General features: G+C 40.9%; 1 protein-coding gene across 3 annotated transcripts in view; it reads right to left on the minus strand.

The window, feature by feature from the left end:
- Positions 1–286: 286 nt before the first annotated feature.
- Positions 287–25,000, minus strand: part of LOC147029406 (polypeptide N-acetylgalactosaminyltransferase 1) — a 472,683-nt gene continuing 447,969 nt past the window's right edge. For all 3 annotated transcript variants that reach the window (XM_085872448.1, XM_085872449.1, XM_085872450.1), the window contains one exon: positions 287–1,376. In XM_085872448.1, coding sequence (XP_085728574.1) covers positions 1,230–1,376 — 147 coding nt within the window. In that variant the 3' untranslated portion in view covers positions 287–1,229. The remainder of the gene's footprint in view (positions 1,377–25,000) is intronic.

Consider the following 25,000-nt stretch of genomic DNA (forward strand, 5'->3'; position numbering starts at 1 on the left):
CAACAGGGTCGATCATTTGGCCTTTTCTTCCAGTTGTTTTGGTTTTTAGTCTGATCCAATTAACTTTTATTCCCTGCCATTTAGTCTTCCTTGAAAATAAAGACACCGCATCACGTTCACCATCATAGCTATTATTATCGTCATTCAGAAGTAAGATTTGCTTGAAGAAAAAGGTTTTGTGAATGTGAGGGAGGGTACACAAGAGAAATGCGATGAGCAGCAAATAAAAATTCCAACTTTTTTGACATTCTGATGAGGAAAACACAGAAAGAAAGAAAGAAAAAAATTAATAAATATCTCCAGTTTAATCTCCATCACAAAATATACAGACATGATATTCAGACAATCCTAATTCCAAGCCTTTCAAAGTCTCATTTGCTGTGATGCAAAAAAACAAAAACAAAAACAAAAGCAAAACTGCTACATTGAAACAGCAAAAGTCACACAATTCTAGGTCTTTTACAGATCCCAAAAGACAGAGGAATTAAAAACCTTCCATTCTCAACTGGAGAAACCAACTTATTCCCCACAACAGCTTCATTCCGGATACCTCGATTTGTGCTGTGATGCTACGTTTGGTGTTTTGTTGCACGGCTATAAGAAAATCTGAAATGAAAGGGTCAATCAACTTGTATTCGACAAAAAACAAATTTCCTTTTGAAAATGCAAGACGTGTTTTTTTATGCTCTACGAACAAAAAAGAAAAAGAAAAAAAATAATAATAAAGAACTCAAATACTTTACTATAAGCAGATACTGCTCTGATGAGAATACATACAAGGTCAAAAAAAAAATAGCGCTCAATGTCAGTTTATCCAAAAGGAACCACTGCACCGAATTTCCAAATTTACGTACAAAACGTACATTCCTTGTAAATGACTGCATAAACCAAACTGTTATGAAATAAATGCTTGAAAAATTGCTACTCGTTTGAAGCGTATTTAAACTTGAAGTGGTTTTAACATATTCTTCACAACCAATATGTAAGAGCGTCCTCGTGGGATTAAAAAATATATAAGTAGTCACACCTGTAAACATTGATGTTGCTTTTGAATGATGCACAACACAAGCTCTTTCCACTATACGTGGGACCCATCCCATAAGGACCAAGAAACTTGGGTCAGATCTTCATCAAATAGTCTCAAGTCCTCCTCGAGCGAACACGGAGTTCGTTTGTGCCAGGATGGGAAGGCAATGACAGGTGGCAGAGGGGAAACCGCAATTGGACGGTTAAAAACTAGAAGGCACCGTCATGTTGCGCAAAATCCACTGCTGCGATCGGCTTCCGTTGCATTCTTGCACAGTGGGAACTTGTCGGTCCTGCTCCACAGCCTTGTCCAAACATTGGTTGCTGTTTACGTGACGTAGAGTCAGCCGCTGGAAAAAAAAAAGCACAACGTGTCCCGTAGAATAACAAGAAATCACAGAAGTGTTTAAAAAAAAAATTCGAGCTCGAATATAAAATCATGATGGAGTCGAGAAGAAAGTTACACATTTATTATCTCTTGATGGAAGTTATCACTGAAAATAAAGCAAACATATCCAGATAAACTTTGAAGACCTCTTCTTTGTCAATTTTCTCTCCACCTGATTTGCAAGAACATATTTTGTAAAAGTGGAGTACAAAATGTGCAGCACTTATAATTTGTTTCTTTGTGAAATGATGTGAAGCACATTACGGTGCTCGGTGCTAAATAACGAGTAATCCACTCGACCCAACTCAAATCCAGACATTCAAAGATGTATGAAGAATATAATGACAACGCAATTGAATGAAGCAATCATTTTTTTTAAGATGGAGCTATCGCTTCCACTTTATACAATAAGGAAAGAGGCATCCATGTCCATTTCACTTATTCCGCCTTACTTCACATTGGGTTCCATTTGGAGCTTTCAGGACATCAACAATGAACAAAATAAAATGAAATTTAACAGAATTTTTAAAAAGAATTATTTATCTGTATATATATATATATATATATATATATATATATATATATATATATATATATATATATATATATATATATATATATATATATATATATATATATATATATATATATATATATATATATATATTATATATATACAGTGGGGAGAACAAGTTTTTGATACACTGTTGATTTTGCAGGTTTTCCCCACTTACAAAGCACGTAGAGGTCTGTAGTTTTTATCATAGGTACACTTCAACTGTGAAAGACGGAATCTAAAACAAAAATCCTGAAAATCACATTGTATGATTTTAAAATAATTAATTTGCATTTTATTGCATGAAATAAGTATTTGATACATCAGAAAAACAGAACTTAATATTTGGTACAGAAACCTTTGTTTGCAATTACAGAGATCAGACGTTTCCTGTAGTTCTTAACCAGGTTTGCACAGACTGCAGCAGGGATTTTGGCCCACTCCTCCATACAGATCTTCTCCAGATCCTTCAGGTTTCGGGGCTGTCGCTGGGCAACACAGACTTTCAGCTCCCTCCAAAGATTTTCTATTGGGTTCAGGTCTGGAGACCGGCTAGGTCACTCCAGGACCTTGAGATGCTTCTTACAGAGCCACTCCTTATTGGCCCTGGCTGTGTGTTTCGGGTCGTTGTCATGCTGGAAGACCCAGCCACGCCCCATCTTCAATGCTCTTGTTGAGGGAAGGAGGTTGTTGGAAAAGATCTCGCGATACATGGCCCCAACCATCCTCCCCTCAATACGGTACAGTTGTCCTGTCCCCTTTGCAGAAAAGCATCCCCAAAGAATGATGTTTCCACCTCCATGCTTCACGGTTGGGATGGTGTTCTTGGGGTTGTACTCATCCTTCTTCTTCCTCCAAACACGGCGAGTGGAGTTTGAACCAAAAAGCTCTATTTTGGTCTCATCAGACCACATGACTTTCTCCCATTCCTCCTCTGGATCATCCAGATGGTCATTGGCAAACTTCAGACGGGCCTGGACATGCGCTGGCTTGAGCAGAGGGACCTTGCGTGCGCTGCAGGATTTTACTCCATGACGGCGTAGTGTGTTACTTATGGTTTTCTTTGATACTGTGGTCCCAGATCTCTTCAGGTCATTGACCAGGTCCGGCTATGTAGTTCTGGGCTGATCCCTCACCTTTCTCATGATCATTGAGGCTCCACTAGGTGAAATCTTGCATGGAGCCCCAGACCGAGGGAGATTGACTGTTATCTTGAACTTCTTCCATTTTCTAATAATTGCGCCAACAGTTGTTGCATTCTCACCAAGCTGCTTGCCTATTGTCCTGTCGCCCATCCCAGCCTTGTGCAAGTCTACAATTTTGTCCCTGATGTCCTTAGACAACTCTCTGGTCTTGCCCATTGTGGAGAGGTTGGAGTCTGATTGATTGAGTGTGGACAGCTGTCTTTTATGCAGATAACGAGTTCAAACAGGTGCAGTTAATACAGGTAATGAGTGGAGAATGGGAGGGCTTCTTAAAGACAAAACTAACAAATCTGTGAGAGCCGGAATTCTTCCTGGTTGGTAGGTGATCAAATACTTATTTCATGCAATAAAATGCAAATAAATTATTTGAAAATCATACAATGTGATTTTTAGGATTTTTCTTTTAGATTCTGTCTTTCACAGTTGAAGTGGACCGATGATAAAAATTACAGATCTCAACGTGCTTTGTAAGTGGGAAAACCTGCAAAATCGGCAATGTATCAAATACTTGTTCTCCCCACTGTGTGTGTGTGTGTGTGTGTGTGTGTGTGTGTGTGTGTATATATATATATATATATATATATATATATATATATATATATATATATATATATATATATATGTATAAATATATGTATATACGTATAAATATATGTATATACGTATAAATATATGTATATACGTATAAATATATGTATATATGTATAAATATATGTATATATATATATATATATATATATATATATATATATATATATATATATATATATATATATATATATATATATATATATATATATATATATATATATATATATATATATATATATATATATATATATATATATATATATATATATATATATATATATATATATATATATATATATATATATATATATCAAAAAAGTTGCGGACGGATTCGGACAAAATTTTGTAGGCAGGTTGGGTGTGTGGCAAGGACAAATTGATTCGATTTTGGTGAAGATCCAAATCCGGATCTGGATACGAGAATTATTGAATTTTCAATGTGATTCTTCACCATTGAGAGATGGGACCAAAAACGATATAGTACCGTGTTGCATGATATTTCAAAAATGTATTGGGCCAGATATGTTCTCGTGGATCAGGCATTGTGTGTCGGAGGTATGCGCTCCATGGAGTGACCTTCTATTTGCTTTTGTTTCATTCCAGAAATATGGACAGTATCGATTCAATGGACAATACTGGAAAGCAACTCACCTGAAGCACCTTCCCACTGACTCCATCACTCACACATTCACATTTCATTCCAATTTTTTTATGGTGGACTCTTACACCACTGACACCGCCCCCTCCTCCCTCCCCCTCCAATCACAAGATTAGAGTCACCTTAAGTGTTGTCTTCCTCAATTTCCAATTTCATATCTACTACTTTAGCGGTCCCAACTAATTCCAACTTCTTGTGTGATTAGTTGGGGGTGGGGTATTTGGGCCAACTGTTTCACAAACCAGCTCACAAATCAGCTCACCAAGCCTGGCTTCCCCTGTATTTGGTGTGGGCAGACATTTGGAACTTGTTCAGATTGCAGGAAGTAGCTCGCCTAATCATTGCAAGAACACCGTGGGATCTTACACGTCTATCAACTATTGCTGGAGACAGGACACCCAGTTTAACGTCCATCAAGGGACAATACTGCGAAGCACTAATCCAACAGTTCAATACTGGCTCGGTAATCAAAGGCCAAACTAGACAGCTAAGTGCATTACCTTTGCACCACACGTCAGGTTCATCCATTTCGTAACAGACGTGCTGAAGTACCCCACCCTTCGCATAATTTTGGCCGTGCTTTCAAAATATGAGAGTGCGGTTTTTGCACCTTCTGCCACGTTGTAATGAATGTCACAACACTATTTGTAAAATTGGTATGCTACACCAACACACACACACACACACACACAATTTGTTCATTCTCAACAAATGAAGTAATATGTGATCTTTTTTTCTTAGTTGCAATGAAATGCAATGGCAGGCGTAATGCCGGATAATTCCCTCCTAAATGCACCTTGAAATAATTCCCTTCATTTGACTCACCCAAATGTAAATGAAAACATCTCGACACAGATGTGACACTAAAAGCTTCATTGGGATGCAAATGGGCGGTGCGATGGCCACGGGTTAAACATGTTTGGCAAAATTAGCTCGTCTCATTAGTGCAACCACCCGGGTACTCGTGAATCACTTCGATCACGTGACTTTCCTGTTGATAAACATCGTTCCAACACTTAAGCTGGAACAAAACGGGCAGCACTTGGAATCTGCTTCTTTATTTCCTCTTTTAAATTCAATGATCTCAGGCTGATGGTGGAGCTTGTAGATCAGTGTTTCTCAAGGTGGGGCGTGGCAATATTTTAGTGGGGCATGAGGATTCAGAATTAATGAATCAATATATGATCGCTTTCACAGCTTTGCCTTTTAGATACATATGTAGTATATACTGTAGTGTCTCCAATCATGGTGGGGCGTATGATTTTTTTGAAAATCAAAGTGGGGCGTTAGACAAAAAAGGTTGAGAAACACTGCTGTAGATAAATCATCTGCAGGATGTGGACATTGGGTAAACATTGGTGTATTTTACATGAATCGATGCGACACAAGCTGGCGAAGGACAAGAATATTTGCCCCATGCATGTGTTGCGAAAAGCGGGGTTAAGCAATTGGTTCATATCCGTCCATCCGTCTGTCCGTCAACAAACGTGAGATTATGATCGAGGAACAACTTATCTAAAGTGAATGTTATATTTTGAACACAAATCGGAAGATGAATCGGAAAACAAAGCTGCAGTTTAACAGTACTTTGCCACTGAATTCGTCCCGATCGCACACGTGCAGAGAGATAAATATTTTTAAATTCTGTCTGCCTACCTGGGAGTCAAACAAAATTGAAAATCATTCCAAGCAGGAAACACTGTTTTTAAGGATGTTATAAAGGACACAAACAACAGGCACAAATAACTAATGGAACGTGTTCGATAGGGTGGTGTAAGAGACACTGTCAATCGACGTAAATTCTAGAATTAATATATTTATCAAACTTTTAAAAAACTTAATTTTATTGAAATTAAATTAAATACTTGAACGCTGTAGAATGTAGAACACAAATCACCTCCTTGCAAATTCCAAGAACCCTCAGTTTGGCAACCCTCAGTGCCTGGATTACAGAGCTGGGTTTACTCAGTGCCTGGATTACAGAGCTGGGTTTCCTCAGTGCCTGGATTACAGCGGTTTGGGATCCAAGGGTCCTGAGTTCAAGCCCCGTTGGCCACTGAATTAATACACACCAGGGGGTTGACTCAGCCTGTCATCCTTCTGAGGTCGGCAAATTGAGTACCAGCTTGCGGGGATATTTGAGTCATTCAACGTCAGAAAATCATCTATGGCAGCGGATAGATGAGGCACGAATTAGCGACTGCGAATATACTTGGCAGAACGGTATGAAGTGCACTCCGCCTTAGGGGGGAGAAGGGTTCAAGCGAACACCGCGATCTACAAGAGGACTGGCAACCACTGTAGATTATTTCTGCCATCGAGAGGCAAAATGCCCGAGTACGCTCGATCATATGATGATGAGTAAACCCAGTTCTGCAATACAGGCACTGAGTAAACCCAGCTCTGTAATCCAGGCACCGAGTAAACCCAGCTCTGTAATCCAGGCACTGAGTAAACCCAGCTCTGTAATCCAGGCACCGAGTAAACCCAGCTCTGTAATCCAGGCACCGAGTAAACCCAGCTCTGTAATCCAGGCACCGAGTAAACCCAGCTCTGTAATCCAGGCTCTGAGTAAACCCAGCTCTGTAATCCAGGCACTGAGAAAACCCAAACCCATGAATCAATGGTCTTCGTACCACATGACAGAGTGCATTGTGTGTAACATTCTCCAAATGACAATGATATACATCAATTTGAACATTAATCTTCGGCTGATCATCGTGAAGCTTGTATATAAATTGTATGTAGGACACGGACATTAGTAAACATCAGTGTGCTTTTGACATCAATTAGAAGGATATCAGCAGACAATGGACAAAACGATATATGGGATTTTAAACTGGGTTCTTCTCATGGAGGCAGAGGTTCAGATGGGAACATTAAGAGGCTATCTTAAGTACTGTATTGAAAAATTTAGACTCTTATTCCGAAATTTCTTACTATCCCTCTCCTCCCTCTGGTTCACCCCACTTCAACAGCAGGTGAGTTGGTGATCGGGGAGAAGAAAGGAAGAGGGAGTTGTGATGGGATCGTAACAGGGGAGAGAGGAGAGTATACCTGTGACAGATACACTAGGCAAGGGGAGTGTTGATCATTGGTCAAAATTGGTCATTCGGCTAAGGGTCTGTGTCTTGTGTTCTCTCAACAGAAGATTTCAAACGCAATGTGGCCGATAAACGTATCTGAACTAGAACCAATCCTGGACAGGTCACCACTCCAAGGCAGAGTCCACATCTGTAGGGACAGGTATTTATAATTGGATCATGGTACAGGTGATAACTCGTTACCTCTTTGCTAAAGACGCCGAGGGATCTTTAACATCCACCAACGTCCAGTGCTGGCAAACAGGTCCTCCTCCTTAACGTCCGTCCGATGGACGGTGCAAGTACTGATGCCTCATGCCGCATGTGAAACACCAGGATGACATTTTATAGCCGGGCCGAGATTTGAACCGAGGCTAGACAGGTCAGAGGCAAGTATACGCCGAAGCAGAAGAGAAATTAATGAGCTCAAAATATACCGTTTTAGATTCAAATATACTCAAAATATACAGTTTTGGACTCAAATATACTTAAAATATAACGCTTTGGACTAAAATATACTCAAAATATAACGCTTTGGATTCAAATATACTCAAAATATAACGCTTTGGATTCAAATATACTCAAAATATACCGTTTTGGATTCAAATATACTCAAAATATACCGTTTTGGATTCAAATATACTCAAAATATACCGTTTTGGACTCAAATATACTCAAAATATACCGTTTTGGATTCAAATATACTCAAAATATACCGTTTTGGACTCAAATATACTCAAAATATACAGTTTTGGACTCAAATATACTTAAAATATAACGCTTTGGACTAAAATATACTCAAAATATAACGCTTTGGATTCAAATATACTCAAAATATACCGTTTTGGATTCAAATATACTCAAAATATACCGTTTTGGACTCAAATATACTCAAAATATACTGTTTTGGACTCAAATATACTCAAAATATACCGTTTTGGACTCAAATATACTCAAAATATACAGTTTTGGACTCAAATATACTTAAAATATAACGCTTTGGACTAAAATATACTCAAAATATAACGCTTTGGATTCAAATATACTCAAAATATACCGTTTTGGATTCAAATATACTCAAAATATACCGCTTTGGACTCAAATATACTCAAAATACAGTATACCGTTTTGGACTCTATATACTCAAAATATACCGTTTTGGACTCACATATACTCAAAATATACGGTTTTGGACTCAAATATACTGTTTTGGACGATGATCAATTTGCCCAAATGGTCGTAACGTTTGGCCTTGGAGTTCATCAAGAGGCTCGATGCACATGCATGTTTGGTCTGCGAATCAGATATCCCGAGCATCCGATGCAACAGACGAAATCAAACAACACTCCCGTGGACGTGCCGACCATTTCTCGCCAGGTGAATACAAAATAAACCCGAGTCACAAGTTCATGAAAACCAAGTGGCTGAGTCAGTCAATTGAGAAAGCCAAAGCCAGTGGTTTATTGTTTACACAAAGAAAAATCAAACCTACCCCAGACAATAAATGTATGCAGGAGAGAACATGTTTGCACACACGAGCTTGAATATATATATATATATATATATATATATATATATATATATATATATATATATATATATATATATATATATATATATATATATTTAATATCACGTTGAAGTGGAATACATTGCATATGTGGTATGCACAACACGGTGAGGTAGAAATATACAGATTTTGTTTCTGGCAGGTTGTGTGTGCAAAAAGGGGATTACACCCGTATTTAGAATTAATTTTGCTTTCCATCGTTCATCACCTCCACCACTGAAGGTGGACGGAGGTTATGTTCTCACGCATTTGTGACTTGGCCAAAAATAAAAAAAACAACATTTTGACGAGTATGTTCATCACCTCTGTTTGTTTGTCTGTTTGTTTGTTTGTTTGTTTGTCTGTCTGTCCGCTCACCTCCAACCCAATCTGCTCGACCGATCACTCTGAAATTTTCAGAGATTAATGTCACTGACCCTGCGACGGTCACGCATTGAAGTTTCATAAAATTCGGTCGACCGAAAAGGTCTACATAGGCCAATAGGCCAAATTTTCAAAATCCTCAATTTTCATACAATTGAGTTGAAATTTGAAAAGGATTTACATATCAGGTCACTGAATTCAACCACCTATTACTTTTGTGATCACCATTGTCGAAAAGGTCAACATAGACCAAAAGGTCAGCATAGGCCAAATTTCTAAAATCATCAATTTTAATCCAATTAACTTGAAATTTGAAGAAAATTTGCACATCAGGTCACTGAATTCAAACACCTATTAATTTTGAGGTAAACATAGGCCAAAAGGTCAAAATAGGCCAAAAGGCCAGTTTGGGCCAAATTTTAGAAATCCTCAATTTTCATCCGATTGAGGTGAAATTTGAAGAGCATTTTCATGTCAGGTCGCTGAATTCAATGACCAATTAATTTTAAGGTGAAAAAGTCAACACAGGCCTAATTTCTAAAATTGATAGAGAGGACCAAAAACTAAATATATCACTCTATCTCAAAAAGTTGTGGACGAGTTTTGACAAAACAAGGTGGATGGGTTGAATAGGTGACAAGAACAAGCGGATTGGATTTTGGTTCCGATCCAGCCCCCGTCAGTGGGATACAAAACGTGAACTCTTCCACCTGGCAGAGGTATGCGTTCTCCCGAGTGCCATTCCACTTTGTGCTGTTTTGCCAAGTTGTCACTCTATAAGTGCTTTTTCATTTGTCTGTCTGTTTGTCTGTGAGCAGGATATCTCAAAAAGTTATGGACGGATTCAGATGAAACTTGGTGGACAGATTGGGTGTGTGACAAGGACAAATTGATTATATTTCAATGAGGATCTGGATCCGGACACCAGAATTTCTTCAGCAATTCTTCACCATTGAGAAATGGGGCAGAAACGATATATAGCACAATATCTCAAAAGGTTGCGGACGGATTATGACAAAACTAGGTGGATCAGTCGGTTTGGTGATAAGAAGAAGCCAATTGGATTTTGTTGAAGATCCGAATCCAGATCCGACCCATCAGTGGCATACAAAATGTGAACTGTTTCGCCTGGTGGAGGTGCGCGCTCTTCCGAGTGCCATTCTCGTTCTGTTTGTGTTCATTAAAAGGTTGCCTTGGTTTATGGGATTCTCGTGTTAGGTTTAAATACGGTGCTTGTGCAGCACGCAATGCAATGAGGCAAGTGACGTGATTATTTTCTTTGTTTTGTTGTAATTTTTATGCAGCGTCTATGAACAGTGCAAGTCAGTAGCAGGAGGGAGGGTTGGGGGTAAGGAATTGAGGAGTTCAAGATGAGCGAATTAAGCATTTGTTGAAGAAGTAGATTCGTTTTGATATCTTGAAAGTGTTGAATGAGTAGGACGTGAGAATGAGGAATAACCAGTAGGGTAGGTAAAGCGATCACGGCTTTCAGAACTTTGTCAACTGTATGGAAAACAAGGAAGTTTGGAGTCAATCTCAAACTAACGTTACGGAATCGCAATATTCTACTTACACTAGTGGCAACTGAAGAAGACAAGCAAAAGGAAATTCCATGTTTTCAATATCAGATGCTGAAGAAATATTCTTGGCACTCATTGGCATTATCATACGAGTCATGAAAAAGATTAGAGAGATGAGAAAACAGAATGCGAGTTCAATCGTAAGTTGAAGATGGTTGTGTTGGCTTGGGCATTCTCTTTGCCTTCAAAAAAGCTTGTACGACATGACAGACCTCGTCTGGGAACTTGAAGGAAGAAGAAAAGCTGAGAGCCAACCAATGACCTTTAAGAGGATTGTGAAACATGACCTTACAGGGAACAACTTGACCTGGAGGATCTTCCTGGAGATTGCCCAAGACCGTGTTCAGTGGCAAATACTGTTTTGTCTTAAGCGCTGTGAGGCACAGGGGTCTCTAAGTATAAGTTTAAGTAAATACGAGAAACGTAATCGGCTATTGGCATATTTGAAGCCCACACAGCATCCATGGCGGAGTTCGATCTTGATTTGTAACGACAAACCGGATCTGACAACCTGATAGGCTGCTCTACGATGTCTCCGATGAATCCACAAAGTGAACATCCTGTGAATTCCCAAACTTGAGATCCTGGAAAAAGGAAAAAAAGAAAATCTATTATTCGGTGGTAATAACGGTAAATAACCACAGGCGCACATCCACTGCACAGCACGGAGCATGAACTGCTCATGCATTGTATCATGTATATTTTCATTGCACAGGAGGTAGTATCAGAACAGCCACAAACACTGACACAGCTTTTAGCACACTGAAACTGAATACACAGCAAGGTGCTGTACCTACACCCACACCCACACCCCACACCCCCCACAAAACCCCACAAAGCACCAGGTATTCACATCGGATGTCATACTTTAAAAATGTTTTTCAGAATGTAGACTTACCGATTTATCATGGCGATGATCAGTTTTTATGGCCTTCACATCCTCATGACCACGAGTCGGTTTAACGGACGACTGAACTTCACGTGCTGGGAAACACAGGCTCCACACGCATACTGATCCATTGGCGGTCATGAGCTCCGAACCCACAACGCACATGGAGTCTCGTGGTCTGGCACTTTGAAGGGTACGTGCCACCGGTCTGTCCACCATTCTACTGTTCAGTGTAGGCCACTTGCACACATTCCTTGGAAGTGATTCCCACTTGCATCGCTACTTTTTTTCCAAAAAAAATAAAGGCTCAAAGTTTGAAGCCATTTTAATGACGTTGTGAAAAAGGAACAACTTTTCAAAATGTTCTTGGGGGTTGTTTAACCCCCCCCTTCCCCGACACCCCCCCTCACTTTATATAATGAACATGGTCGTTTGCCCCTGATGCAAACGAATTATTCAAGACATCTAAAAAGTTAAACAACTTGCATGAAATTTCCGATCCCAAAATAAAGATTATTTCGTTCAAGCAACATGTAATTAACATGTTAATAATGATCACGGTTACTTTTTGTGCCCATCTTGAACTTTCATGCAATTATGTTTAAAGTCGATATTGATATTTACAAGTTGGGAAAAAGTTTCTGAAAACATGTACAGTACAGTATTGCACATATTAAAATCAACACTACATGATGAAGGTGTGTGTGTGTGTGTGTGTGTGTGTGTGTGTGTGTGTGTGTGTGTGTGTGTGTGTAATTTTAATGAATACATCATTTGAAACAAATACACCAACACAATTGAATTGTGAAAGCCTTCATCTGAAGCCTTGTGTACTCCAAGAACGTACTTGCACAAATACAATGTACATGCGTGAGAACGAGTTTACACACACACACATGGATGGGGAGGCGGTGGGGCAAGGGGGCGACAATTGCTTTTGGCCTAAAGTACAAATGAAACAAGTTTCACATCAATTTTATGTCGAGAACTTTTAAACCTCCTCACGTTTACGACAGTATAACTCAAGAAAGTGTCTGATCCGGTTTGTTCGTTTTTGTTGGTTTGACTTCTACACACTCCTGAACCACCGGATGGAAATAAGGGAAAACTGATGGTTGTATTCGGGGTGTGCAGAGCAGGGTTTCAGGAGGTTAAAAAAAAAAATCATACTCTCAGAGGTTTAGGGTGGGGGAAGGGAGGACCCAATTCACTCGAATTAAACATACCAGAAGCACCCGCTCCCCACGGGAGCAGTCAAGGGGGTCATGTTATTATATTTATGCCTATTTCACTCCAAGGGGTCCCAGGATTACACACCCAAAAAATGGTTGCGATCGGTTCAGTCGTTTTTGCGGTACCTGGGAACAGACAGACGGACAGACAGTGAATTATAGTAAGACGAGAAGCACCTGCTCCCTATGGGAGCCGTCAAGGGGGTCATGTTATGCTTATTTCACTCCAAGGGGTCCCAGGATTACACACCCAAAAAATGGTTGCGATGGGTTCAGCCGTTTTTGCGGTACCTGGGAACAGACGGACGGACGGACGGACGGACATTTGGTGCATTATAGCAAGATAGTATAGTACCGTATTGTAAGATGGATGGCACAGCACCACCTGGTGGGAGAGGGTATTCCAAGTCAATGAAATATACAAATTCCAGATCACACACCACTACGACTACAACTACTACGACAAGAACTATCAGTATTTGGAATCTGGCCAGAAAGCAAGCGATAACTCGTCAAGTCTTCATTAAAAGACACCACGATTATTAACATCCACTAATAAGTGGAAGCAGACAAGTCCCAAGCTTAACACCTTCCTGAGGGATGTTTAATTGTTGCAGCACCATGTCCACTACTACTACTACGACTACTACTTTTTCCACAACCAAATGATTCACACATTGATGAGTTAGGTAAGGAAACTGTTTGTCCCAAGTCTTTCACAAACCAGGTGGCCAGGTTGTAATTTTATTTTGTTCAGGGTTCCGGCGATAACTCGCCTGCTCTTTGTGAGACAAAGTTGGATATTTAATGTCCACCAACTAATCCATCGAGACAAATCCCCGGCTTACCATTCGGTTGAGGAATGGTGAATCTGCCTGCAATGCATCAATCTGAGCTTGCAGTCAGACCAACAATTGAATCCTGATGAGACAGCTCAAAGGTATGTGTGCTACCTCTGTGCCATACTCCTGGGTTAACCCTTCATAGAAAGCCATTATCTGAGGTGGAAAATTCAACTCTCGTTATTTTTCCAACTGCCATTTGATGTTGAAAATCTCAGAATGAGTATTTGAAAAGTAAAGTGCGACAATCACTGCAGTGTTTGCAGGAAATCCTGAGACTCAAGGCCTGGAATTTGGGGATATTCTTTCAAAAAAACTTTTGATTGCATTGGGAAGTTTAAGAGGCTTTCGGATTTGATGGATCCGATGAAGAATCACAATCCTTTCCTTTTGGTGGCATTTTACACAATGCCTTCCTGTCGACTCAGCTCCGGATATTTGTGGCAAGGATTCTGTTGCGTTGGGTACATGACAATCACACAAGCAGTATTGATTATTTATATCTGGCAAAGTAGCCTGTGTTGAACAGCCTGTACATGCTGCTCCCAGTATGATAAAAGTTACGCTAATGATATTTTTGCTATATTTTGCCAGATTAGCCATTCCCTGGATACCAGTGGCTTGCTGCAAGTATTGCCAAAAATAAACAGTGCACACATCTTGCTGAGCCAAATTTGTCGTCGTTAAGAACCCATTCAGACGGATAAATAACAAAACAGAACGCGAGTTGGGATGATGTAAAAGCCGGATATGTTGGCACAAAAACAAAAACCAACAAAAAAAAAAAAACGGAAAAAGAAAAATACAGAAATATAATTTGGGATAACATCAGTGTACAATTTTCGTGGATTGGTGGACCATCGTGTATTATCAGAGTTTTAGACATAAAATACAAAATTTCCTTCCACATTGGCATAAAGTAGGTAAATAATCTCATTAAGGGCTCTGAAGATCATCAGGGATACCTACATGTGACAAGTCGTCACCGATGGCAGGGTTTATGCATGACCTTTACCTGTCACAACCAGCCTGGGTGACGCTTTCTAAAATGATTTTTTTTAAACCTGTAATGAGATATTCTGCAAAAGATGCCATTCAGACATTTGTCAATAAATCTACTAATTATAGAACTGTATAGCTAAATTTGGAATTTGGTGTCAAAATATCCAGGATAATAAAGGCCATGTTTAGTATGTATGTATGAATGTATATATATATATATATATATATATATATATATATATATATATATATATATATATATATATATATATATATATATATATAAATATATTGTGGGCAGGGGTCGGTGGCGAGAACGACCACTCGGTGGGGGAGGTTTGCGTCGTCTCCCACCAAACTCCCCGGAATTGTAGGCCATCGCTCGGATTACTCCGCGAGCCGGCGGGTTATTTAACTGACCGTGGTCGCCAATATCTCAACCGCGTAGCGTAGGGTCTATTTGTCTATAAGCAATTTACCAAATTAACTACGCGATTTCGACTACCGGGGAAACCACGCCCTCGGCACATCTTGCTCGAACGGGGTCACTCTACCGACTGCGGTAGAGTTCTAACTACCGACTTCCAACTCCTGTTCGGGTGCAGCCGAGCGGAAACTGCCAAAGCCGTGCCAGCTGGAATGAACGGATTATCGGGAATAAAACCCCGCCTAAACTCAGATCCGAACCATGCTGGACCAATTCAAGAAGGGACGGAAATGGACTGGGAACATTTCTAACAAGTTTTATTTGCAGAAAATGAAGACACAAAGCAATACTTAACGCATTTAGGAATTTTATGGACGCATAACTCAGGAATTTTATGGACCTCCCTCAGTGGGGAGGGGCCTTGGTGAACACACCTTGCTGTCCGCCTTTGATTGGACAGGGTCCCACGGCATACCTTTCCGGGGCGGGGCCTTGGCCCCTGCCGGGAAACCCCAGAAACTCTTCCACACGGGTTTATACTTGATGAGTAACAGTATCAACATTGCAAAAAGTCATCGTGAAAAAGTTACAACATCTGTAGAAGCCGAGAAACCGGAATCGCGAGATCTTGCCTTGGCACGTCAGGGTGCGAGAAGGCAGCTGGTTGGTGGTGGATCATGAGGGCCGAGGGGTCATGCAGATGTGATGGTTGTTAGATGGCTTGTTGGAGGGTTCGTTGGATGTAAAGATTTAATAACCAAACTAAAAAGAAATCACAACGCACGTGTTTGATTCTCCCACAAGACAAAAGGAAAGGGATCTGACTACACACATACTTAGGCCTAAGTCACATTTGCTCTACGGCTAGGATACAGCGGCCGTACCCCCCCCCCCTAGAATTGATAGAAACGTGCGGCGGTCTCAGAGTTTTTGAGGTGGCCTCAGGGTGGCCCTACGCCGTATGGCTATCTTTTACAGGCCGTAGGGGTCGCTGTGGAATTATAGCGCGGAGTTAGAACTTTTTTCATTTCTACGTTGGCCATAGCAATTCAACAAGCCAAGCTGTGACGTAGATGTGTTCCACGTCGACCGTGCGTAGGGCGTATGGTGGGCTTGCGTTATTCGTGCGGTTGCCGTAGGCTCTTATCAATGAAAAATGAATTTTGCCAACCCCCAAGAAATTATGGCGGCCGCACTATTTCCACGGTTGACGTAGGGTAGTCCTAAGGCGTCCCAGTGTTCAATGTACGGTGGCCTTGCGGTCTGTGTGACTCCCTGCGGGCAACGCAGGGTCGACGCACGGTTCCCCTACGCCCGCCCTGCATCCTACGTACGGCCTACGTGGCAGTCTGCGTCGACCGTGCGTCCACCGTGTGCTAATGCTAGAGATCGGAGTAGAGGTGTTTGCCTATATAGTGGTGCCCCCAGAATCCCAATTTAATTCGTTCCAGGAGGCTGTTCGGATTGCAAAAAGTTCGGATTCCAAAACTATTTTCCCAATAAGAAATAATGGAAAGTGAATTAATCCATTCCTGGACCCCAAGAAAACCCACTTTCAAGACACTTTCAACTGAAATTCCCCATGTTTAAGGTAAAATAAGATGAGTAAATGACCTTCGGTGGCGGTGTATTGTATGGAAACTGGTACAATCACCACATCCAAAGGTCCACACAGGCTCGAGCTCCGTCCTGGGTTCCCAGAGCGCTGCCCCCAGGGCAGCTCATCAAACATGATGCCCGCAGAAACACAATCACTTTCATCAAACGCATCGGGCTGACGTAATCATGGATATTCCAAAGTACAACTGGTTTTGCTGTGAAATTCAATCCTTGCCTGACAGTCCGTCACACCACGTGATCGGATTGCTTTTTTGTTATTAATTAAAACACAAGATGAGTAAAAAAAAAACAACAGCACAAATCAAGGTGAAAACACGAGGTAAAGTAGCGATCGACACACGAGAGATGCTTTCACGAGGACTTCGACCGACGAACTGAATGAACAAAGCGCGAAGATGCGGCTCGAACAGGCGGGCAAAGCTTGGCAAATGCTACATGCTTAATTTGATCGGCCAATGATCACTCTTCCTTTTACTGGAAAAGAAATCTATATGACAGTTATTAAACAGTCCACCAAAGTCTTGAAACTTTGTTTTTCAGCTTCTTCAAAATTGACTTATCCTGACACATGTATATAAAGAGACGCATGTGACGCATGTGTCCTGATGCATGTATATAAAGAGACGCATGTGAACAAACATGAACGCCACGTTGTGTTCGGTTTTTTAAAATGTATTTGGTTTTTAGGGCAAAATTTTCTCGAAAAAATTGTTCGGATTCCAATTTGCTCAAACAATGGGGCGTTCGGGTTCTGGGGGCACCACATTACTCCGAACTGGTATATTCAGATATATATATATATATATATATATATATATATATATATATATATATATATATATATATATATATATATATATATAGTATATTCAGTTATATATATACTGGTATATTCCGAACTGTTATATTTTATTTCAGTAAAAAAAGATCTGGTATATATACCCACTCGTTACCGTCCATCTGGCCGCACGTTTGCCTTAGGGCCCCCCCTGCGGTCACCTTGTGGGCACCTTGAGGCTACCTTGAAAATTATATGGCCACCGCAGGGACGCCCTAAGGTCACCGTGCGACATCAAATCAAAGACCGTACGGCACACCCACGTTTTCGGTCTCCACAATTTCTAAATACGCTGTACGGCTCCCCGAAAAATAAAAACATATGTGACTGCTACATTGTGTCACCGTGGAAATACTGTGGCCGTCCTATAATTGCGAGTGGCCGTAGATTGTGTAGACCCTACGGCCGCCATGCCAAATGCGACTTAGGCCTAAACGACATAACTGACTTTTGGGCCATCTGTACGTTGAATGCTTTTGGTTTCCAGATCCGTCACAATATATATATATATATATATATATATATATATATATATATATATATATATATATATATATATCTATATCTATATGTGTATATATGTATATATATGTATATATACAAACATATATATATATATATATATATATATATATATATATATATATATATATATATATATATATATATCGGCCGATCAGAAAAATCCGAGAGGAAAACCTGCTTCCCTCAGTCACGAAGCTGAAATTGGGACGGAAGTTCACCTTTCAGCATGACAACAACCCGAAGCACACAGCCAAAGCTACACTCAAGTGGCTAAGGAAAAAAAGATAAATGACCTTGAGTGGCCCACTCAGGGCTCAAACCTAAATCCAATCGAAAATCTATGGCATGACTTGAAGATTGCTGTCCACCAATGCTCCCCACACAATTTCACTGAGTTTGAACAGTTTTGTGCAGAAGAATGGGCAAATATTGCCCAAATCAAGGTGTGAAAAGTTGGTCGAGACCGATCCCAACAGACTCAGAGCTGTAATTGCTGTCAAAGGTGCTTCCACCAAGTATTAACTCAGGGTTGGGGGGAAGGGGTGGACACTTATCCAACCAAGATATTCCATTTTTGTAATTAATTTTCTGAAATTTGTGGAATTTCTTTTTCACTTTGAAGTTGTGGGTTCCGATATATAAATAAAGGTGGAAAAATTCTGATTTAATGAAATTTAATTCCAGGCTATAAGGCAACAAAAGGTGAAAAATTTGAAAAGGGGTGTGTATGCGGTTTTACCGAGTGAGACATAATCCATGGTGATGTTCACCATAACAGTCAGGAGGTGCGTCTGATGCATATATTTCTACACCTACTAGCAGGGTACCTGTCATTGACGGGTTAGTTGACGTCTCACCTCATATGAGCAACGGCTCTCTTCAAATGAGCGTGTATTGGTAGAAACGGGAATTCAATGAAACTATTCAGTGTGAAGATATTGCAGTACGTGGAGTGGGTAACCTTGGCAACCTCGTTCCATTCCACCAGCGAAGATTTCCAATCCATGCTTGTTGTACCTCTGAAGTATTGCTTGGGAGTGAGGGTGATATGATGAAAGCTTGACTGGGAAACAAATTTGGGCACGTTTTTGGACCCTGATGGAAGATCACCAAAGTTCTTATCATGCCAACGGACCACCTACAGGCACCTATCCCTCTCCACATCTCTTCTTCAGCCCCCAACCTGTCCGCTATCTCTACACTCCCCACAGCTTTGCTTTTGGCAATTTCCATTCAGTATTTCTCACAGCATTTCATTCTATTTTCCCATTATAAAAGACCCATAGATTAGTAGTTTCAATTTCACTTTTCTTCATCAGTTTCGTTTTGGGACATCAGTTTCGATTCGTCATCACAACTTATGATGTGATGCAAATGTTGCACGGAAAACATTGTCAAAAACTATTTTCAGGGGAAATATTTTTCGATTTTCAAAAGGGTGTAGAGGGGGTATAAATTGGCATAAGGGTCTTAAAAGGGCAAAATGGGGTCTAAAGCTCGGGTGGTGGGCTTGGGATCCTTAGATCCTGAGTTCAAATCCCACTCTGCTGTTGAATTAATACAAGGTGGGGTTGACTCTGTCTGTCATCCTTCTGAGGTTGGCAAAATGAGTGCCAGCTTGCTGTCGCAGTGGCGACCCATCTAGGATTGTGTCCAACAGCCAAGGAGACTGCTTCGGCAGTCCCAATGCTCTGCACAGAGTATGGTCCCAATGGATGGATGGATGGATGGATGGGGTCTAAAGTGTTTTAAGGGCCTTAAATGGGTCTATATATCTAAAGTGGTCCAAATACTAAAGAAAAAAAGTGGTCTGAAGTGTCCTAATGGTCTGAAATTGTCCAAAGAGTCTAAAAAGGTCAAGAGGTATGAAAAGTGTCAAAAGGGTTGAAGACGTTCAATGCATCTCAAAGGGGTCTAAATGGGTATTAATGCGTCTAAGGGGTGTAAAGGGCATAATGGGGTCCAGAAGGCCACACAGGGTGTAAAGGAGTGAAGCTGTAGTAAAGATGTATGGATGTGTATCTATATATATATATATATATATATATATATATATATATATATATATATATATATATATATATATATATATATATATATATATATATATATATATCTTCTTCATCTTCTTTCGGCTGCTCCCGTAAGGGGTCGCCACAGCGGATCATCCGTATGATCCGCAAAGTGATTTGGCATAGGTTTTTACGCTGAAAGCCCTTTCTGACGCAACCCTGGTCGCCTCTTACGACACACAGGGAAATGGTACACCTATTCTAACCGGGGCATACACCGGGCCCAGTGCACTGGTACTCACTTCGCTGACCACTGAAGGATGACAGGCTGAGTCAACCTCCTGGTGTGTATTAATTCAAGCGGCCAACGAGGCTTGAACTCAAGACCTTTTGGATCCCAAGCCGCTACCCGAACCACTACGCCAACACCAGGCATATATATATATATATATATATATATATATATATATATATATATATATATATATATATATATATATATATATATATATATATATATATATATATATATATATATTGTTGCGGTTCTCGGAACCGCATGCATCCAACAGATAGTGGTCCCAAGGCAGTTATTCCATTAATATACGTGTAGATAGTCCCTACCCTTTTGTCTAGCGGGACAACAGCGGTGTGCGTTGCGAGGATCTCATAGCTAGGTTTGCTTACATCATTCGTTTTTGATTTCATTTCTGATGTCATTCCTACTCTTCTTTTCTGATTATTCCTGAGGTAAATCTGAGCCACGTGCACCCTTCGCTGTGAGATGGGTCCTCAGAAAAGGCCAAGCAGGCATTATACCCACACCCCTCTGCAGAAAACACAGCCTGCCAAACGTACACACAGTGGTAATTTCCACCCAATGGATGGGAAACGCACCCAGCACGATGCCCACGCTGCACGGAACGTGTACCGAGGCCGATAATAGAAAGGCAACCCCACGCCACGTTGCGCGGGATGCGAGTGTGCAAGGCACAAGCGGTGCGTTCCTTTCAACCCATTTCTGGACTCATTATATCGATCGGATTTCGCCCCGCGCACATGAGAGCAGAATCTAGGGAATGCTGGCCACATACGTAATGGCGGATCGGAACGGAAGATGTTGTACGGAACGTGCTCTCAAAGGCAGACCCGTGCGCCGCTCACGACACTTTGTTATCGTACAGAGCCGGGCACGAATGGACACATCTTACTGTCTGTGCATGGGTTCGCCGAAACATCTTACCTTCTCGCCTCTACAGCCAGCGAAGCTGCGATCAGGTGGAGGCATGTTGTCCAGCTCGGGCCATGTTGGCACACACGGAGCGGGCGCGTTGGCCAGTGCTGGTCGGGGCACCCGAGCGGGTGTGCGGGACCGACGCCACTCTCGGTCGGTTGTCAGGGCAGAGCCCAGGGGTCCGTGCAAGGTGATTCATGGCGCGGAGTTTGGTGTGGGCGATTCGTATCATGTTGTGAGGTCGGAACAAGACATTTTTACGGCTCGGGGTAACCTTGCCAGAAGTGGAATGCTGCGGTTTCCGGCCATCGCGGCCGGGCCACGCAGGGGGTCGGGGCCAATCAGAGCGCTCAATTTGGATGACGACACCAAGTTTCGGGGTGGCCCCCTGCCCCACAACGTGGGGCCAAAAAAGGTCCGAATGGATCCTTCTCTCTCTCTATGCTCTGTCACGCCTCCTACTCAAGCTGGTCTTCGACTCCGCCTACTCCGTACACTCGCTCTGCACTCCACCCTCCCAACTCAAGCCCCTCCTTCACGCCCACGGTCTCGACGCGAGCTACCTGAAGCAAGAGACAACGCGCCAGCTATCAAGGGGAGTACCGCGCCACGGAGCATTCCCCCCAAACGTATTGGTGGCACGTTCGGATACCGCGTATCAATTATAACAAGGTACCGAGAGACAGTAGCCTCAACTCCTCTCCTGTCTTGTTTCAATTACTCTTCATCGGGTTTTCTGTGTCTGTGTGTGTGCGTGTGTGTGTGCGTGTGTGTGTGTGTGTGTGTGTGTGTGTGTGTGTGTGTGTGTGTGTGTGTCCTGACGCCTGTCTATATAAGTAAGCCTGCAGAAGATCGTTATTATTATTTTCGGGTTAGGTCTGCTCTGCGTCCGCTTTCATAAGTTGCTTGTTTATTGCTGCACCTCACCTCTCTCCCCTATCTCTGCTTGCACACCCCAATAAATCTATTGATCGTACCACATAACATTCCTCACCCCATTGTTAATAAATCATTATTAGAAATGTTCCCTGCTCGTTTTTGTCTTTTCCTTCATCGATCCAGCATGGTCTGAATCCTAGATGAACCGGGACTTTATTCCCAACAATTCGTTTCTTTTAGCCGGTACATCATTTCATGATTTGAAGCCTACTGTCTTGTTCTTTTCTTCGAAGGTAGTTCTGACATAGCCTGGAGGTAGTTTACTTTTTAACGCGTAATCTCATACATATACACATACCGTACATATATATATATATATATATATATATATATATATATATATATATATATATATATATATATATATATATATATATATATATATATATATATATATACATCTAAATATATATATATACATCTAAATGAAGACCACAAGGGGAAAACCAGGGATGTCACTTTTTATAAATTTCAGGGTTATTGCACCTGCCAATAGTTGGCAACATAAGGTTTCCTCTCACAATATTACTTTAACAAATAACCAGGGGTGTCACATAATTTATATGGTATAAAGTTTAGCCGTGCAATGAAAAAACAAGTGTTGTCAAAGCTGAACAAGTAGAAACCCAGAGTTGTCAGTACTTTACTCCTGGTTATCTCCCTTTCATTCATGTTAACTGTTCCACCATAATATTCAGAGTTGAGAAACTAAAAAATAAACCAATGTCACCAACAGGGTGACCCGTATCTTGCCAAAAGGTGACCACATGTGACTTCTTTAAGGTTACACTCAGGTGAACAGAGCTGCTATCCACCAGGAGCGACTCCTTGAGGAATATCTGCCTACGAGAGATGAGAGATTCCAATGAGAATCGTTATACAGAGTAACCATGAAAAATATGCTTTTGCCTCATAACGTCACCAAATGACGTCATAATGTCTCAAGCTTGACATATCCAGAAAGCACTCATCGAGGTGTTCAATTTGAGGTTCCACACGATATGGTTCCTTAAACTTGAAAATTTGACCTTGGGGTCAAATATGTTTGACCTGAGGCACTAACCATGAAGGTCAAGGCCAATCGCCACCAAAAATTAATCAGCTGAGTGCCAGACCATGAACTATATTCCCATGAAGTTTGAAGACGATCCGATCAAAATTACTCAAAAAATAAGGGTTTCGTCGACACCCTGATTTGCGACAAAGTGACCTTGACGTTTGACCTTGACCTTCAAAATTTTATGCGCTGAAAGGGACCTCTATAGGCCTCTGATATGCGAAGTTACAAAAATTTCCAATGATAACTGTGCTCTGCAGAGTGATTTATACGTGATTACAGACCAAAAACAAAAAAAACAACAAAAAAACATATGAAGGTCAAGGCCAATCGCCACCAAAAATTAATCAGCTGAGCGCCAGACCAGGAACTATATTCCCATGAAGTTTGAAGACGATCCGATCAAAATTACTCAAAAAATAAGGGTTTCGTCGACTCCCCTGATTTGCGACAAAGTGACCTTGACCTTTGACCTTGAACTTTAAAATTTTGGGCACTGAAAGGGACCTCTATAGGCCTCTGATACACGGTTACAAAAATTTCCAATGATAACTGTGCTCTGCAGAATTTTTTATACGTGATTACAGAAAAAAAAAAAAAAAAAAAAAAAAAAAAAAAAAAAAAACATACAAGCTGACGAACATATCTTGCAAAAACTTCGTTTTGGCAAGATAATGAAAGGTTGTAAAACTTTCACAGCATAAACTCTGAGCACTACAATGGCCTATTTGGTTATATCATGGGCTCCGTAGTTGGCGCATATCGTGGTTCAAGCCTGGTGAAAGCTATATTGTGACTTTTATGGGACCCACGCCGTGGCTTAATGGTAAGCGCGTCTGAGTACCCATCCTCATTCGATGTACCCACCGCCCAATCAACCTGCTTAGGTATATGAGGGAGTCACATGAGGTGACTTCGGCTATCGCGGGGGTGGTTTATCCTTGGTTTCCTCCCGGTTTTCCATCATATTAAGTAGTAGGGAGAAAGAAATGGAGAATCTGTCATCATATAAGTGAAATACCCTTGAGTATGGCATTGAACACCAATCAAACAAAAAAACAATGACCGTTTAATGTTGAAAAAAATTATCTGTGATCACCAAAGTCATGTAATGTATGCTAATAACCAACAAGCATGAATTGCTACACATCCTGGGTTAAAATTGCATGGCAATTATTAAACAAGGGATTAACCAGTGATGTCAGTTTGCAACATTGATTCGTTCTTTGCTCTTAAATTAAATAACACAGAAGCTTGGCAAATGCTACATGCTTAATTTGATCGGCCAATGATCACTCTTCCTTTTACTGGAAAAGAAATCTATATGAAAGTTATAAAACAGTCCACCAAAGTCTTGAAACTT

The sequence above is a fragment of the Eptatretus burgeri genome, chromosome 3, assembly GCF_056783735.1.
Source record: "Eptatretus burgeri isolate ZD-2024b chromosome 3, Ebu_testis_v1, whole genome shotgun sequence".
Lineage (NCBI taxonomy): Eukaryota > Metazoa > Chordata > Myxini > Myxiniformes > Myxinidae > Eptatretus > Eptatretus burgeri.